General features: G+C 48.7%; 1 protein-coding gene across 1 annotated transcript in view; it reads left to right on the forward strand.

The window, feature by feature from the left end:
* Window positions 1-19218, forward strand: part of GC (GC vitamin D binding protein) — a 319714-nt gene that overhangs the window by 265994 nt on the left and 34502 nt on the right. Inside the window, exon 11 of the mRNA XM_044303019.1 lies at window positions 594-726. Coding sequence (XP_044158954.1) covers window positions 594-726 — 133 coding nt within the window. The remainder of the gene's footprint in view (window positions 1-593; window positions 727-19218) is intronic.

Genomic DNA, 19218 nt, shown 5'->3' on the forward strand with positions numbered 1-19218 from the left:
AGGAGTAGCTGAGCAGATTGATATATAGTTTTATGGGAAAAAAATCATTAAATGTTGTATTTTATACATTAAATTTCCTGCTCATTCTGGGCTTTGAAGTCACTGACTGACAGTCTTCCCTCTATGACTGTGTATACAGAGGTAGCTGTCAATCACTGATAGGACCGCCTCCTTGACTTCAACGCCGAGAATGAGCAGGAATTTAAATGTATAAAATGACAGTTTTATTGAATCTTTCCCCATAAACCTACAGTATATATCAATGTCCTCATCTTCTTTTGCTCTGTGGCATGCTACTGGCAGATTAATTCACCTTTTTATGGTTACAGGTTCCCTTTAACAGGTCAATTTATTATCAGAAACTGCAAATGAATAATATACTGTAGAATTTCCTTCTCGTCGTGGTATGATCATTTTTCTCTGCCAAAGTATTATATATTTATGTAAATTCAGTATGTATCATTGACTTTGGCTCAGTTAAAGATTTCTGATAATCTATCAGTATATTGACATCAGAATAAACAGAATACAACACCAGTGCCTCTAATCCAAGCAACTGTTCCTAATGAATGTTGGTTTGTTTGCCCCGACAGGATAATTAAGACTTTCAGCAGCAGGACTCCAAAACTAACACCAAAGAAGGCGGAAGAAGTAGCAGAAGAGAGAGCAAATCTAGCATCAACGTGCTGTATAATAAATGCACCTCCAGTGTACTGCAAGGAGAAGGTGAGTAGCGCAAAGATCACTTCATTATAGACCCATTTTCAATATAGTTTGGGCAATGATACATTATAGAAATGCAGATTTTTTTTCTCCATTACACACACCTGGCCTTTAGTGTTGAGCGAGCATGCTCGGCCAAATACCTGTTCGGCTCGAGCATCACTATGCTCGGCACATGGCGGTACTCGAGTTTTTTCTCCGCACGTTTCGCGGCTGCTAAGCAGCTAATAAATGTGCAGGTAAGTACTGCCATAACTGTAATACCAGTAGCCATGTTGGCTACTGGCATTACAGTGAATGGCTGGCCGGGACACGTCATCGGGTGCTATATAGCACCCGATGACGCGGGTTCGGCTCATTGCGAGTCAGGGAGAGCTGCGCATAGGAAGGGACAGATAGTGTAGGGAGTTTGTGATCACAATTAGGGATGAGCGAACTCGAACTGTATAGTTCGGGTTCGTACCGAATTTTGGGGTGTCCGTGACACGGACCCGAACCCGGACATTTTCGTAAAAGTCCGGGTTCGGGTTCGGTGTTCGTCGCTTTCTTCGCGCTTTTGTGACGCTTTCTTGGCGCTTTTTGAAAGGCTGCAAAGCAGCCAATCAACAAGCGTCATACTACTTGCCCCAAGAGGCCATCACAGCCATGCCTACTATTGGCATGGCTGTGATTGGCCAGAGCACCATGTGACCCAGCCTCTATTTAAGCTGGAGTCACATAGCGCCGCCCGTCACTCTGCTCTGATTAGCGTAGGGAGAGGTTGCGGCTGCGACAGTAGGGCGAGATTAGGCAGATTAACTCCTCCAAAGGACTTGATTAACTGATCGATCTGCAGCTGTGGATCATTGAGCTGCTGATCCTCAATTGCTCACTGTTTTTAGGCTGCACAGACCGTTTGTCAGTCTCATTTTTCTGGGGTGATCGGCGGCCATTTTGTGTCTTGTGGTGCGCCAGCACAAGCTGCGACCAAGTGCATTTAACCCTCAATGGTGTGGTTGTTTTTTGGCTAAAGCCTACATCAGGGTGAAGCTGTCACACCAAGTGCATTTAACCAGCAATAGTCTGTTCATTTTTTGGCCATATACAAAATCAGGGGCAAGCTGCGCCTGTCACCAAGTGCATTTAACCCTCAATGGTGTGGTTGTTTTTTGGCTAAAGCCTACATCAGGGTGAAGCTGTCACACCAAGTGCATTTAACCAGCAATAGTCTGTTCATTTTTTGGCCATATACAAAATCAGGGGCAAGCTGCGCCTGTCACCAAGTGCATTTAACCCTCAATGGTGTGGTTGTTTTTTGGCTAAAGCCTACATCAGGGTGAAGCTGTCACACCAAGTGCATTTAACCAGCAATAGTCTGTTCATTTTTTGGCCATATACAAAATCAGGGGCAAGCTGCGCCTGTCACCAAGTGCATTTAACCCTCAATGGTGTGGTTGTTTTTTGGCTAAAGCCTACATCAGGGTGAAGCTGTCACACCAAGTGCATTTAACCAGCAATAGTCTGTTCATTTTTTGGCCATATCCCAGTCTAATTCTGTCACTAAATCCATACCGGTCACCCAGCGCCTAAATACTAGGCCTCAAATTTATATCCAGCTAAATCTGTCCCTAGTGCTGTAGCTGGGCGAGTTATTTAGTGTCCGTTCAAGCACATTTCTTGTTCTGGGTTGAAATACAATTCCCAATTTAGCAATTTCATAATTTAGTGGTTCCTGCTATATCAGAGCTATTTGAAATCTATCCCAAAAAGGGTATATAATATTGAAGGTGCACATTGGGTCATTCAGAATAACTTCACACACACCCGCTACTGTGTATTTCCAAGTCTAATTCTGTCACTAAACCCATACCTGTCACCCAGCGCCTAAATACTAGGCCTCAAATTTAAATCCCTCTAAATCTCTCGTTACCCACCGCTGTACTGTTGTTGCTGGGCAAGATATTTAGTGTCCGTCAAAGCACATTTTTTGTTCTGGGTTGAAGTACAATTCCCAATTTAGCAATTTCATAATTTAGTGGTTTCTGCTATATCAGAGCTATTTGAAATCTATCCCTAAAAGGGTATATAATATTGAAGGTGCACATAGGGTCATTCAGAATAACTTCACACACACGCTTCTGTGCATTTCCAAGTCTAATTCTGTCACTAAATCCATACCGGTGACCCAGCGCCTAAATACTAGGCCTCAAATTTAAATCCCTCTAAATCTCTCGTTACCCACCGCTGTACTGTTGTTGCTGGGCAAGATATTTAGTGTCCGTCAAAGCACATTTTTTGTTCTGGGTTGAAGTACAATTCCCAATTTAGCAATTTCATAATTTAGTGGTTTCTGCTATATCAGAGCTATTTGAAATCTATCCCTAAAAGGGTATATAATATTGAAGGTGCACATAGGGTCATTCAGAATAACTTCACACACACGCTTCTGTGCATTTCCAAGTCTAATTCTGTCACTAAATCCATACCGGTGACCCAGCGCCTAAATACTAGGCCTCAAATTTAAATCCCTCTAAATCTCTCGTTACCCACCGCTGTACTGTTGTTGCTGGGCAAGATATTTAGTGTCCGTCAAAGCACATTTTTTGTTCTGGGTTGAAGTACAATTCCCAATTTAGCAATTTCATAATTTAGTGGTTCCTGCTATATCAGAGCTATTTGAAATCTATCCCAAAAAGGGTATATAATATTGAAGGTGCACATTGGGTCATTCAGAATAACTTCACACACACCCGCTACTGTGTATTTCCAAGTCTAATTCTGTCACTAAACCCATACCTGTCACCCAGCGCCTAAATACTAGGCCTCAAATTTAAATCCCTCTAAATCTCTCGTTACCGCTGTACTGTTGTAGCTGGGAAAGTTATTTAGTGCCCGTCAAAGCACATTTTTTGTTCTGGGTTGAAGTACAATTCCCAATTTAGCAATTTCATAATTTAGTGGTTCCTGCTATATCAGAGCTATTTGAAATCTATCCCAAAAAGGGTATATAATATTCAAGGTGCACATTGGGTCATTCAGAATAACTTCACACACACGCTTCTGTGCATTTCCAAGTCTAATTCTGTCACTAAATCCATACCGGTCACCCAGCGCCTAAATACTAGGCCTCAAATTTATATCCCGCTGAATTTGAATACAATACATTGGGCCAAATAATATATTTGTTGTTGTGGTGAACCATAACAATGAGAAAAACATCTAGTAAGGGACGCGGACGTGGACATGGTCGTGGTGGTGTTAGTGGACCCTCTGGTGCTGGGAGAGGACGTGGCCGTTCTGCCACATCCACACGTCCTAGTGTACCAACTACCTCAGGTCCCAGTAGCCGCCAGAATTTACAGCGATATATGGTGGGGCCCAATGCCGTTCTAAGGATGGTAAGGCCTGAGCAGGTACAGGCATTAGTCAATTGGGTGGCCGACAGTGGATCCAGCACGTTCACATTATCTCCCACCCAGTCTTCTGCAGAAAGCGCACAGATGGCGCCTGAAAACCAACCCCATCAGTCTGTCACATCACCCCCATGCATACCAGGGAAACTGTCTCAGCCTCAAGTTATGCAGCAGTCTCTTATGCTGTTTGAAGACTCCGCTGGCAGGGTTTCCCAAGGGCATCCACCTAGCCCTTCCCCAGCGGTGAAAGACATAGAATGCACTGACGCACAACCACTTATGTTTCCTGATGATGAGGACATGGGAATACCACCTCAGCATGTCTCTGATGATGACGAAACACAGGTGCCAACTGCTGCGTCTTTCTGCAGTGTGCAGACTGAACAGGAGGTCAGGGATCAAGACTGGGTGGAAGACGATGCAGGGGACGATGAGGTCCTAGACCCCACATGGAATGAAGGTCGTGCCACTGACTTTCACAGTTCGGAGGAAGAGGCAGTGGTGAGACCGAGCCAACAGCGTAGCAAAAGAGGGAGCAGTGGGCAAAAGCAGAACACCCGCCGCCAAGAGACTCCGCCTGCTACTGACCGCCGCCATCTGGGACCGAGCACCCCAAAGGCAGCTTCAAGGAGTTCCCTGGCATGGCACTTCTTCAAACAATGTGCTGACGACAAGACCCGAGTGGTTTGCACGCTGTGCCATCAGAGCCTGAAGCGAGGCATTAACGTTCTGAACCTGAGCACAACCTGCATGACCAGGCACCTGCATGCAAAGCATGAACTGCAGTGGAGTAAACACCTTAAAACCAAGGAAGTCACTCAGGCTCCCCCTGCTACCTCTTCTGCTGCTGCCGCCTCGGCCTATTCTGCTGCTGCCGCCTCGGCCTCTTCCTCCGCCTCTGGAGGAACGTTGGCACCTGCCGCCCAGCAAACAGGGGATGTACCACCAACACCACCACCACCACCTCCGTCACCAAGCGTCTCAACCATGTCACACGCCAGCGTTCAGCTCTCCATCTCACAAACATTTGATAGAAAGCGTAAATTCCCACCTAGCCACCCTCGATCCCTGGCCCTGAATGCCAGCATTTCTAAACTACTGGCCTATGAAATGCTGTCATTTAGGCTGGTGGACACAGACAGCTTCAAACAGCTCATGTCGCTTGCTGTCCCACAGTATGTTGTTCCCAGCCGGCACTACTTCTCCAAGAGAGCCGTGCCTTCCCTGCACAACCAAGTATCCGATAAAATCAAGTGTGCACTGCGCAACGCCATCTGTAGCAAGGTCCACCTAACCACAGATACGTGGACCAGTAAGCACGGCCAGGGACGCTATATCTCCCTAACTGCACACTGGGTAAATGTAGTGGCAGCTGGGCCCCAGGCGGAGAGCTGTTTGGCGCACGTCCTGCCGCCGCCAAGGATCGCAGGGCAACATTCTTTGCCTCCTGTTGCCACCTCCTCCTTCTCGGCTTCCTCCTCCTCTTCTTCCACCTGCTCATCCAGTCAGCCACACACCTTCACCACCAACTTCAGCACAGCCCGGGGTAAACGTCAGCAGGCCATTCTGAAACTCATATGTTTGGGGGACAGGCCCCACACCGCACAGGAGTTGTGGCGGGGTATTGAACAACAGACCGACGAGTGGTTGCTGCCGGTGAGCCTCAAGCCCGGCCTGGTGGTGTGTGATAATGGGCGAAATCTCGTTGCAGCTCTGGGACTAGCCAATTTGACGCACATCCCTTGCTTGGCGCATGTGCTGAATTTGGTGGTGCAGAAGTTCATTCACAACTACCCCGACATGTCAGAGCTGCTGCATAAAGTGCGGGCCGTCTGTTCGCGCTTCCGGCGTTCACATCCTGCCGCTGCTCGCCTGTCTGCGCTACAGCGTAACTTCGGCCTTCCCGCTCACCGCCTCATATGCGACGTGCCCACCAGGTGGAACTCCACCTTGCACATGCTGGACAGACTGTGCGAGCAGCAGCAGGCCATAGTGGAGTTTCAGCTGCAGCACGCACGGGTCAGTCGCACTACAGAACAGCACCACTTCACCACCAATGACTGGGCCTCCATGCGAGACCTGTGTGCCCTGTTGCGCTGTTTCGAGTACTCCACCAACATGGCCAGTGGCGATGACACCGTTATCAGCGTTACAATACCACTTCTATGTCTCCTTGAGAAAACACTTAGGGCGATGATGGAACAGGAGGTGGCCCAGGAGGAGGAGGAGGAGGATGAGGAAGAGGGGTCATTTTTAGCACTTTCAGGCCAGTCTCTTCGAAGTGACTCAGAGGGAGGTTTTTTGCAACAGCAGAGGCCAGGTACAAATGTGGCCAGCCAGGGCCCACTACTGGAGGACGAGGAGGACGAGGATGAGGAGGAGGTGGAGGAGGATGAGGATGAAGCATGGTCACAGCGGGGTGGCACCCAACGCAGCTCGGGTCCATCACTGGTGCGTGGCTGGGGGGAAAGGCAGGACGATGACGATACGCCTCCCACAGAGGACAGCTTGTCCTTACCCCTGGGCAGCCTGGCACACATGAGCGACTACATGCTGCAGTGCCTGCGCAACGACAGCAGAGTTGCCCACATTTTAACCTGTGCGGACTACTGGGTTGCCACCCTGCTGGATCCACGCTACAAAGACAATGTGCCCACCTTACTTCCTGCACTGGAGCGTGATAGGAAGATGCGCGAGTACAAGCGCACGTTGGTAGACGCGCTACTGAGAGCATTCCCAAATGTCACAGGGGAACAAGTGGAAGCCCAAGGCCAAGGCAGAGGAGGAGCAAGAGGTCGCCAAGGCAGCTGTGTCACGGCCAGCTCCTCTGAGGGCAGGGTTAGCATGGCAGAGATGTGGAAAACTTTTGTCAACACGCCACAGCTAACTGCACCACCACCTGATACGCAACGTGTTAGCAGGAGGCAACATTTCACTAACATGGTGGAACAGTACGTGTGCACACCCCTCCACGTACTGACTGATGGTTCGGCCCCATTCAACTTCTGGGTCTCTAAATTGTCCACGTGGCCAGAGCTAGCCTTTTATGCCTTGGAGGTGCTGGCCTGCCCGGCAGCCAGCGTTTTGTCTGAACGTGTATTCAGCACGGCAGGGGGCGTCATTACAGACAAACGCAGCCGCCTGTCTACAGCCAATGTGGACAAGCTGACGTTCATAAAAATGAACCAGGCATGGATCCCACAGGACCTGTCCGTCCCTTGTCCAGATTAGACATTAACTACCTCCCCATAACCATATATTATTGGACTCCAGGGCACTTCCTCATTCAATCCTATTTTTATTTTCATTTTACCATTATATTGCGATGCTACCCAAAGTTGAATGAACCTCTCCTCTGCCTGTGTGCTAGGCCTAAATATATGCCAATGGACTGTTGCAGTGGTGGCTGACATGAAGCCTGATTCTCTGCTATGACATGCAGACTAATTCTCTGCTGACATGAAGCCAGATTGTCTGTTACGGGACCTCTCTCCTCTGCCTGGGTGCTGGGCCTAAATTTATGACAATGGACTGTTGCAGTGGTGGCTGACGTGAAGCCTGATTCTCTGCTATGACATGCAGACTGATTCTCTGCTGACATGAAGCCAGATCGTCTGTTACGGGACCTCTCTGCTCTGCCTGTGTGCTAGGCCTAAATATATGCCAATGGACTGTTGCAGTGGTGGGTGACGTGAAGCCTCATTCTCTGCTATGACATGCAGACTGATTCTCTGCTGACATGAAGCCAGATTGTCTGTTACGGGACCTCTCTGCTCTGCCTGTGTGCTAGGCCTAAATATATGCCAATGGACTGTTGCAGTGGTGGGTGACGTGAAGCCTCATTCTCTGCTATGACATGCAGACTGATTCTCTGCTGTCATGAAGCCAGATTGTCTGTTACGGGACCTCTCTGCTCTGCCTGTGTGCTAGGCCTAAATATATGCCAATGGACTGTTGCAGTGGTGGGTGACGTGAAGCCTCATTCTCTGCTATGACATGCAGACTGATTCTCTGCTGACATGAAGCCAGATTGTCTGTTACGGGACCTCTCTGCTCTGCCTGTGTGCTAGGCCTAAATATATGCCAATGGACTGTTGCAGTGGTGGGTGACGTGAAGCCTCATTCTCTGCTATGACATGCAGACTGATTCTCTGCTGTCATGAAGCCAGATTGTCTGTTACGGGACCTCTCTGCTCTGCCTGTGTGCTAGGCCTAAATATATGCCAATGGACTGTTGCAGTGGTGGGTGACGTGAAGCCTCATTCTCTGCTATGACATGCAGACTAATTCTCTGCTGACATGAAGACAGATTCTCTGTTACGGGACCTCTCTCCTCTGCCTGTGTGTGCTGGGCCTAAATATATGCCAATGGACTGTTGCAGTGGTGGCTGACGTGAAGCCTCATTCTCTGCTATGACATGCAGACTGATTCTCTGCTGACATGAAGCCAGATTCTCTGTTACGGGACCTCTCTCCTCTGCCTGTGTGTGCTGGGCCTAAATATATGCCAATGGACTGTTGCAGTGGTGGCTGACGTGAAGCCTCATTCTCTGCTATGACATGCAGACTGATTCTCTGCTGACATGAAGCCAGATTCTCTGTTACGGGACCTCTCTCCTCTGCCTGTGTGTGTGCTGGGCCTAAATATATGCCAATGGACTGTTGCAGTGGTGGCTGACGTGAAGCCTCATTCTCTGCTATGACATGCAGACTGATTCTCTGCTGACATGAAGCCAGATTCTCTGTTACGGGACCTCTCTCCTCTGCCTGTGTGTGTGCTGGGCCTAAATATATGCCAATGGACTGTTGCAGTGGTGGCTGACGTGAAGCCTCATTCTCTGCTATGACATGCAGACTGATTCTCTGCTGACATGAAGCCAGATTCTCTGTTACGGGACCTCTCTCCTCTGCCTGTGTGCTAGGCCTAAATATATGCCAATGGACTGTTGCAGTGGTGGCTGACGTGAAGCCTCATTCTCTGCTATGACATGCAGACTAATTCTCTGCTGACATGAAGACAGATTCTCTGTTACGGGACCTCTCTCCTCTGCCTGGGTGCCGGGGCCTAAATATCTGAGAATGGACTGTTCCAGTGGTGGGTGACGGGAAGCCAGATTCTCTGCTATGGAACCTCTCTCCAATTGATTTTGGTTAATTTTTATTTATTTAATTTTTATTTTAATTAATTTCCCTATACACATTTGTTTGCAGGGGATTTACCTACATGTTGCTGCCTTTTGCAGCCCTCTAGCCCTTTCCTGGGCTGTTTTACAGCCGTTTTAGTGCCGAAAAGTTCGGGTCCCCATTGACTTCAATGGGGTTCGGGTTCGGGACGAAGTTCGGATCGGGTTCGGATCCCGAACCCGAACATTTCCGGGATGTTCGGCCGAACTTCTCGAACCCGAACATCCAGGTGTTCGCTCAACTCTAATCACAATATATTCAATTTCAATTTGTTTCAAAGACCCAAAAGTCCTTTTACGGACTATTGTGTGATGACAGCAATTTAATCTTGCAAAGTAGTCTTTGATTTTTTTTTTCCATACTTTGCGATTCTTTTTCTATAGATGGTGTCTGCAGTGACTTGTGACATCTGTTCAGAAATACCTTCTGTGTGTCAGGGGCAGAGATAGGAAGAATATTACTGAAAACAATTATATTTTTTACATCATTTATCCACTTTGCCTATAAACTGTGTCTACAGTGAATTGTCACATCTGCGCTGCAATAGCGTGTGTGTGTCAGACCTAGATATTGGGAAAAATATTAGTGACAACAAATATATTTTTTACATAATTTATCCATAATTTTCCTATAAACGGTCCCTGCAGTGAATTGTCTCATCTGTGCTGCAAAAGCGTGTGTGTCAGGCCAAGATATTGGGAAAAATATTAGCGAAAAAAATTTATTTATTTTTTCCATAATTTATCCACATTTTGCCTATAAACGGTTTCTGCAGTGAATTGTCACATCTGCGCTGCAATAGCGTGTTTGTGTCAGGCCAAGATATTGGGAAAAATATTAGTGACAGCAAATATATTTTTTCCATAATTTATCCACATTTTTCCTATAAACGGTCCCTGCACTGAATTGTCACATCTGTGCTGCAATGGCGTCTGTGTGTCAGGGACAGATATTGGGAAAAATATCAGTGACAACAATATATTTTTTACATAATATATCCATAATTTTCCTATAAATGGTCCCTGCAGTGAATTGTCTCATCTGGGCTGCAATAGCGTGTGTGCGTTAGGCCCAGATATTAAGAAAAATATTAGCGAAAACCATTATATATTTTTTCCCTAATTTATCCAGATTTTGCCTATAAGCGGTTCCTGTAGTGAATTGTCACATCTGTGCTGCAATAGCGTGTGTTTGTCAGGACAAGAGATAGTAAAAATAGAAGTGAAATCTATTTTCCTTTTCCATAATTTTATGTACTTTTTCCATATACTGTGCTTGCTGTGAACTGTGACATTTGTGCCACATCTTGTGTGTCAAGCGTGCATATAACATTTAATATGAAGAAGGCGAGCATTAAGGGACGGGGGAAGTGGCCGTGATGCTGATGCTATACGCAGAGGCCGTGGCCCTGGGCGTGTTGAAACTGTGCCTGCTGCCAGAGCACAAGAAAAACAATCATCCAAGATACCTAGCTTCATGTCCCAGTTTGCAGGGCGGCAGAGCACACCACTCTTAAAGTCAGCCTGGTGCAAGCAGGTGGTCAATTGGATTGCAGCAGATAGTGCTTCCAGTCGGTTAAGCACCACCCTTTCTTCCACCAAGTCCAATCTCAGTAGGCAGGAGTCTGGCCCACACAATCCTCACCCTAATCCTCCTTACTCCCACCATGTAGAGTCTGGCCAAACAAGTGATCCCACACTCGAGGCCCCTTTTCATCACCATTAATTGATTTGGCCCTCACGCCAAGCACGCTTAAAGAGGGACCTGAGATCTTGTGCCCCGATTCCCAACCTATTGAGCATCCAGAGTCTCAATAACATGAAGCTAGGGAACGGCAATTAGTGTTTAATGAGGTGGATGATTATGAGACACAGTTGCCAATGACTCAACCGCAATTACCGTCTCAAGAGGTTGAGGAAGAAGATGACACACAGTTGTCAATCACTGAGATTGTGGTTAGGTCAACAAATCAGGAGGATTATCAGAGTGAGGAAGTGTAAAAGGAGGTGCTGGACGACGAGGTCACTGACCCAACCTAGGAAGGTGGCAACAAGCCAAGCAAGGAGAGCAGTACAGAGGGGGGAGGTATCTGCAGCACTGCAACAGGCTGGAAAAGGCAGTGGGGTGGCAAAAGGTAGAAGGCGGGCACCACTGAACAGGCCAGCAACTGTTCAACGGAGCACCCACTTGCATAAATCTCCCTTGCCAAGCAGTAGGTGTTCGGCAGTATGATGCTTTTTTGAGGAAAGTGAGGACTACAAAAGAATAGTAGTTTGCAACCTGTGCCATACCAAAATGAGCTGGGGGTGTGAACACTAACATCCTCACCACCACCAGCATGATCCACCATATGGCATCAAAGCACCCTAATAGGTGGGCCGAACGCCTGGGTCCACAATCTGTGTCTGCGGGTCACACCACTGCCTCCTCTTCCCCTGTGTTACATGCTGGCCAATCCCCTGTCCAAGACGCAGACCCGAATGACTCCAGCCCTGCACCTGGACCTTTGCAAGCACTATCAGTGATCACATCCACTTCAAAGTCCCAGCGCAGCGTCCAAATATCATTACCCCAGGCATTTGAATGCAAGCACAAATATCCAGCCAAATTACTGGCACTGGAAATGTTGCCATTTAGGCTTGTGGACACTGAGGCCTTCCGCAGCTTGATGTCAGCGGCCGTCCCTCGTTATGCAGTCCCTGGCCACCAGTATTTTTCAAGGTGTGTCATGCCAGCCGTACAGCAACATGTGTCCCTTAACATCACATGTGCCCTGACCAATGCAGGTACTGGGAAGGTCCACTTAACCACAGACACATGGACAAGTTCTTTCAGCCAGGAACGCTACATTTCCCTGACGGCACACTGGGTGAATATTGTAGAGGCCGGGAGCAACTCGTACCCTGGGATGGCACAGGTGCTACCAACGCCAAGTATTGCGTGCCCTACTTCCATCAGAGTTTCCGCCGCCGCCTACGTTAGTGGCTGCAACCCCCCTTCTCCTCCTCCACCTCCTCATCCACTTCCACCTCTGAATTATCATCTTGCAGCACCAGTCAGCCATTGGTCAGTAGCTGGAAGCAGTGTAGCGCTGCAGTGGGGAATCGGCAACAGGCGATGCTGAAACTTATTTGCTTAGGTGACAGACAGCACACCCACAAAATGTTTTAAATGGTCAGCTCGGCAGTAAGCCCTCATCCACAATTTTTTTAAGATGGTCAGCTTGGCAGCAGGCACTTGTCCACCCTATTTTTTGAATGGTCAGCTCAGCAGCCAGTCCTCCTCCACACAATTTTTAAAATGGTCAGCTCACCAGTAGGCCTCCACATATTTTTTTAGAGGGTCAACTTACAAGCAGGCCCACAACTCAAATCTTTCACTGGGTTCAGCTTACATGCAAGCTCGCAACTCAAATCTTTTACAGGGTCAGTTCACCTACAGGCCCGCAACTCAAATCTTTTACTAGGTCAGCTCACATGCAGGCCCGCATCTAAAATCTATTAAAGGGTCAGCTCACCTGCAGGCCCGCAACTCCAATCTTTTGCTGGGTCAGCTCAGCTGCAGGCCCGCAACTCAAATCTTTTACTGGGTCAGCTCACATGCAAGCCCGCACCTAAAATCTATTAAAGGGTCAGCTCACCTGCAGGCCCGCAAGTCAAATATTTTACAGGGTCAGTTCACCTGCAGGCCCGCAACTCAAATCTTTTACTGGGTCAACTAACATGCAGGCCCGTACCTAAAAACTATTAAAGGGTAAGCACACCTGTAGGCCCGCAACTCAAATCTTTTAAAGGATCAGCTCACCTGCAGGCCAGCAACTCAAATCTTTTACAGGGTCAGCTAAGCTGCAGGCCTGCACCTAAAATCTTTTACTGGGTCAGCTCACATGCAAGCCCGCACCTAAAATCATTTAAAGGGTCAGCTTACCTGCAGGCCCGCAAGTCAAATATTTTACAGGGTCAGTTCACCTGCAGGCCCGCAACTCAAATCTTTTACTGGGTCAACTAACATGCAGGCCCGCACCTAAAATCTTTTGCTGGGTCAGCTCACCTGCAGGCTGCAACTCAAATCTTTTACTGTGTCAGCTCAGCTGCAGGCCCGCAACTTAAAGGGAACCTGTCACCGGGATTTTGTGTATAGAGCTGAGGACATCGGTTGCTAGATGGCCACTAGGACATCCGCAATACCCAGTCCCCAAAGCTCTGTGTGCTTTTATTGTGTAAAATAAGACTATTTGATACATATGCAAATTAACCTGAGATGAGTCCTGTATGTGAGATGAGTCAGGGACAGGACTCATCTCAGGTTAATTTGCATATGTATCAAATCGTTTTTTTTACACAATAAAAGCACACAGAGCTATGGGGACTGGATATTGTGGATGTGCTAGCGGTAATCTAGCAACCCATGTCCTCAGCTCTATACCCAAAATCCCGGTCACAGGTTCCCTTTAAATCTTTTACTGTGTCAGTTCACCTGCAGGCCCATACCTAAAAACTATTAAAGGGTAAGCACACCTGCAGGCCCGCAACTCAAATCTTTTAAAGGATCAGCTCATTTGTAGGCCTGCAACTCAAATCTTTTACATGGTCAGCTCAACTGCAGGCCCGCAACTCAAATCTTTTACTGGGTCAGCTTACATGCAAGCCCGCACCTAAAATCATTTACTAGGTCAGCTCACCTTTAGGCCCGCAATTCAAATCTTTTACAGGGTCAGCTCACTTGCAGGCCTGCAACTCATGCTGCATTGCTTTAAAATAGTAGACATAGCCGTTTAACCGGCTCCCTCTCTGAAATAGAACAATGATTACCCGTTACCGGTGGTCATCATGTTAGGCGCATAAAGGAACATCGAAAGTTGATAGGAAAGATATCAAAATGGATCGTGGACGTCACAGGGATGTGCGATCAGGCAGAAGTTATCTAGAGTCAACAAAGCGGCAGCAAGACCTCTCTTGAATAATGATTCCTCATCCAAAATACTGCAGTGACATTCCCTGTAATTTTTTTATTATTCATTCCAATAACAGGGCAGCTTGAGAGTCCTGTATTGTTATTTATCGTAATTTCCTCCACGAGTCTGGAGTGTGTGATTTGCGCGCCACCTGCTTGCCTTCCTTGGATGTGGTAGCCATTTCCGAGGTTCCCTCTCCGGAATCAAACACTGATTCCCTGTTAACTGGAGTTTACAATGGTTTTGAGCGGATAATTACATTGAAAGTAGAATTGAGCGAACACCTGGATGTTCGGATTCGAGAAGTTCAGCCGAACTTCCCGGAAAAGTTCGGGTTCGGGATCCGAACCCGAACTTCGTCCCGAACTCGAACCCCATTGAAGTCAAACTTCCGTCACCAAGCATCTCAACCATGTCACACGCAAGTGTTCAGCTCTCCATCTCACAAACATTTGAGAGAAAAGTCCCGAACTTTTCGGCACTAAAAAGGCTGTAAAACAGCCCAGAAAAGGGCTAGAGGGCTGCAAAAGGCAGCAAAATGTAGTTAAATCCCCTGCAAACAAATGTGGATAGGGAAATGAATAAAAATAAAAATAAAATAAATAAAAATTAACCAATATCAATTGGAGAGAGGTCCCATAGCAGAGAATCTGGCTTCATGTCAGCAGAGAATCAGTCTTCATGTCATAGCAGAGAATCAGGCTTCACGTCACCCAAAACTAGAACAGTCCATTGTCATATATTTAGGCCCCGGCACCCAGACAGAGGAGAGAGGTCCCATAACAGAGATTCAGGCTTCATGTCAGCAGAGAATCAGTCTTCATGTCATAGCAGAGAATCAGGCTTCACGTCACCCAACACTGGAACAGTCCATTGTCAGATATTTATGCCCCGGCACCCAGGCAGAGGAGAGAGGTCCCATAACAGAGATTCAGGCTTCATGTCAGCAGAGAAACAGTCTTCATGTCATATCAGAGAAACAGGCTTCACGTCACCCAACACTGGAACATAGAAAGAAAATCCCAGCAGACGTGTCTTCAATGCTTGTGAAATTTATTTTGCAAGTAGCAATATGTCCATGAATAGGATGCGTCCTATTCATGGACATATTGCTACTTGCAAAATAAATTTCACAAGCATTGAAGACACGTCTGCTGGGATTTTCTTTCTATTACACGTGGTAATTATCCTATCCCGTGCGGCGTGCAACCCAGCGTGTGCCGGCCAAACTTCTTTCCAACACTGGAACAGTCCATTGTCAGATATTTAGGCCCCGGCACCCAGGCAGAGGAGAGAGGTCCCATAACAGAGATTCAGGCTTCATGTCAGCAGAGAATCAGTCTTCATGTCATAGCAGAGAAACAGGCTTCACGTCACCCAACACTGGAACAGTCCATTGTCATATATTTAGGCCCCGGCACCCAGGCAGAGGAGAGAGGTCCCATAACAGAGATTCAGGCTTCATGTCAGCAGAGAATCAGTCTTCATGTCATAGCAGAGAATCAGGCTTCACGTCACCCAACACTGGAACAGTCCATTGTCATATATTTAGGCCCCGGCAACCAGGCAGAGGAGAGTTTCATTCAACTTTTGGTTGCCCCGCAATATAATGGTAAAATTAAAATAAAAAGAGGATTGAATGAGGAAGTGCCCTGGAGTACAATAATATATGGTTAAGGGGAGGTAGTTATAAATGTCTAATCTGCACAAGGGATGGACAGGTCCTGTGGGATCCATGCCTGGTTCATTTTTATGAACGTCAGCTTGTCCACATTGGCTGTAGACAGGCGGCTGCGTTTGTCTGTAATGACGCCCCCTGCCGTGCTGAATACACGTTCAGACAAAACGCTGGCCGCCGGGCAGGCCAGCACCTCCAAGGCATAAAAGGCTAGCTCTGGCCACGTGGACAATTTAGAGACCCAGAAGTTGAATGGGGCCGAACCATCAGTCAGTACGTGGAGGGGTGTGCACATGTACTGTTCCACCATGTAAGTGAAATGTTGCCGCCTGCTAACACGTTCCGTATCAGGTGGTGGTGCAGTTAGCTGTGGCGTGTTGACAACATTTTTCCACATCTATGCCATGCTAACCCTGCCCTCAGAGGAGCTGGCCGTGACACAGCTGTGTTGGCGACCTCTTGCTCCTCCTCTGCCTTCGCCCTGGGCTTCCACTTGTTCCCCTGTGACATTTGGGAATGCTCTCAGTAGCGCGTCTACCAACGTGCGCTTGTACTCGCGCATCTTCCTATCACGCTACAGTGCAGGAAGTAAGGTGGGCACATTGTCTTTGTACCGTGGATCCAGCAGGGTGGCAACCCAGTAGTCCGCACACGTTAAAATGTGGGCAACTCTGCTGTCGTTCCGCAGGCACTGCAGCATGTAGTCGCTCATGTGTGCCAGGCTGCCCAGAGGTAAGGACAAGCTGTCCTCTGTGGGAGGCGTATCGTCATCGTCCTGCGTTTCCCCCCAGCCACGCACCAGTGATGGGCCTGAGCTGCGTTGGGTGCCACCCCGCTGTGACCATGCTTCATCCTCATCCTCCTCCACCTCGCCCTCCTCGTCCTCCAGTAGTGGGCCCTGGCTGACCACATTTGTACCTGGCCTCTGCTGTTGCAAAAAACCTCCCTCTGAGTCACTTCGAAGAGACTGGCCTGAAAGTGCTAAAAATGACCCCTCTTCCTCCTCCTCCTCCTCCTCCTGGGCCACCTCCTCTTCCATCATCGCCCTAAGTGTTTTCTCAACGAGACATAGAAGTGGTATTGTAACGCTGATAATGGCGTCATCGCCACTGGCCATGTTGGTGGAGTACTCGAAACAGCGCAACAGGGCACACAGGTCTCGCATGGAGGCCCAGTCATTGGTGGTGAAGTGGTGCTGTTCCGCAGTGCGACTGACCCGTGCGTGCTGCAGCTGAAACTTTACTATGGCCTGCTGCTGCTCGCACAGTCTGTCCAGCATGTGCAAGGTAGAGTTCCACCTGGTGGGTACGTCGCATATGAGGCGGTGAGCGGGAAGGCCGAAGTTACGCTGTAGCGCACACAGGCGAGCAGCGGCAGGATGTGAACGCCGGAAGCGCGAACAGACGGCCCGCACTTTATGCAGCAGTTCTGACATGTCAGGGTAGTTGTGAATGAGCTTCTGCACCACCAAATTCTGCACATGCGCCTGGCAAGGAATGTGCGTCAAACCGGCTAGTCCCAGAGCTGCAACGAGATTTCGCCCATTATCGCACACCACCAGGCCGGGCTTGAGGCTCACTGGCAGCAACCACTCGTTGGTCTGTTGTTCTATACCCCGCCACAACTCCTGTGCGGTGTGGGGCCTGTCCCCCAAACATATGAGTTTCAGAATGGCCTGCTGACGTTTACCCCGGGCTGTGCTGAAGTTGGTGGTGAAGGTGTGTGGCTGACTGGATGAGCAGGTGGAAGAAGAGGAGGAGGAAGCTGAGTAGGAGGAGGAGGCAACAGGAGGCAAAGAATGTTGCCCTGCGATCCTTGGCGGCGGAAGGATGTGCGCCAAACAGCTCTCCGCCTGAGGCCCAGCCGCCACTACATTTACCCAGTGTGCAGTTAGGGAGATATAGCGCCCCTGGCCGCGCTTACTGGTCCATGTATCTGTGGTTAGGTGGACCTTGCCACAGATAGCGTTGCACAGTGCACACTTGATTTTATCGGATACTTGGTTGTGCAGGGAAGGCACGGCTCTCTTGGAGAAGTAGTGCCGGCTGGGAACAACATACTGTGGGACAGCAAGCGACATGAGCTGTTTAAAGCTGTCTGTGTCCACCAGCCTAAATGACAGCATTTCATAGGCCAGTAGTTTAGAAATGCTGGCATTCAGGGCCAGGGATCGAGGGTGGCTAGGTGGGAATTTACGCTTTCTCTCAAATGTTTGTGAGATGGAGAGCTGAATGCTGGCGTGTGACATGGTTGAGATGCTTGGTGACGGAGGTGGTGGTGGTGGTACATCCCCTGTTTGCTGGGCGGCAGGTGCCAACGTTCCTCCAGAGGCGGAGGAAGAGGCCGAGGCGGCAGCAGCAGAAGAGGTAGCAGGGGGAGCCTGAGTGACTTCCTTGTTTTTAAGGTGTTTACTCCACTGCAGTTCATGCTTTGAATGCAGGTGCCTGGTCATGCAGGTTGTGCTAAGGTTCAGAACGTTAATGCTTCGCTTCAGGCTCTGATGGCACAGCGTGCAAACCACTCGGGTCTTGTCGTCAGCACATTGTTTGAAGAAGTGCCATGCCAGGGAACTCCTTGAAGCTGCCTTTGGGGTGCTCGGTCCCAGATGGCGGCGGTCAGTAGCTGGCGGAGTCTCTTGGCAGCGGGTGTTCTGCTTTTGCCCACTGCTCCCTCTTTTGCTACGCTGTTGGCTCGGTCTCACCACTGCCTCTTCCTCCGAACTGTGAAAGTCAGTGGCACGACCTTCATTCCATGTGGGGTCTAGGACCTCATCGTCCCCTGCATCGTCTTCCACCCAGTCTTGATCCCTGACCTCCTGTTCAGTCTGCACACTGCAGAAAGACGCAGCAGTTGGCACCTGTGTTTCGTCATCATCAGAGACGTGCTGAGATGGTATTCCCATGTCCTCATCATCAGGAAACATAAGTGGTTGTGCGTCAGTGCATTCTATGTCTTCCACCGCTGGGGAAGGGCTAGGTGGTTGCCCTTGGGAAACCCTGCCAGCAGAGTTTTCAAACAGCATAAGAGACTGCTGCATAACTTGAGGCTCAGACAGTTTCCCTGGTATGCATGGGGGTGATGTGACAGACTGATGGGCTTGGTTTTCAGGCGCCATCTGTGCGCTTTTTGCAGAAGACTGGGTGGGAGATAATGTGAACGTGCTGGATCCACTGTCGGCCACCCAATTGACTAATGCCTGTACCTGCTCAGGCCTTACCATCCTTAGAATGGCATTGGGCCCCACCAAATATCGCTGTAAATTCTGGCGGCTACTGGGACCTGAAGTA

Source organism: Bufo gargarizans, chromosome 1 (genome assembly GCF_014858855.1).
Source record: "Bufo gargarizans isolate SCDJY-AF-19 chromosome 1, ASM1485885v1, whole genome shotgun sequence".
NCBI classification, from domain to species: Eukaryota; Metazoa; Chordata; class Amphibia; order Anura; family Bufonidae; genus Bufo; species Bufo gargarizans.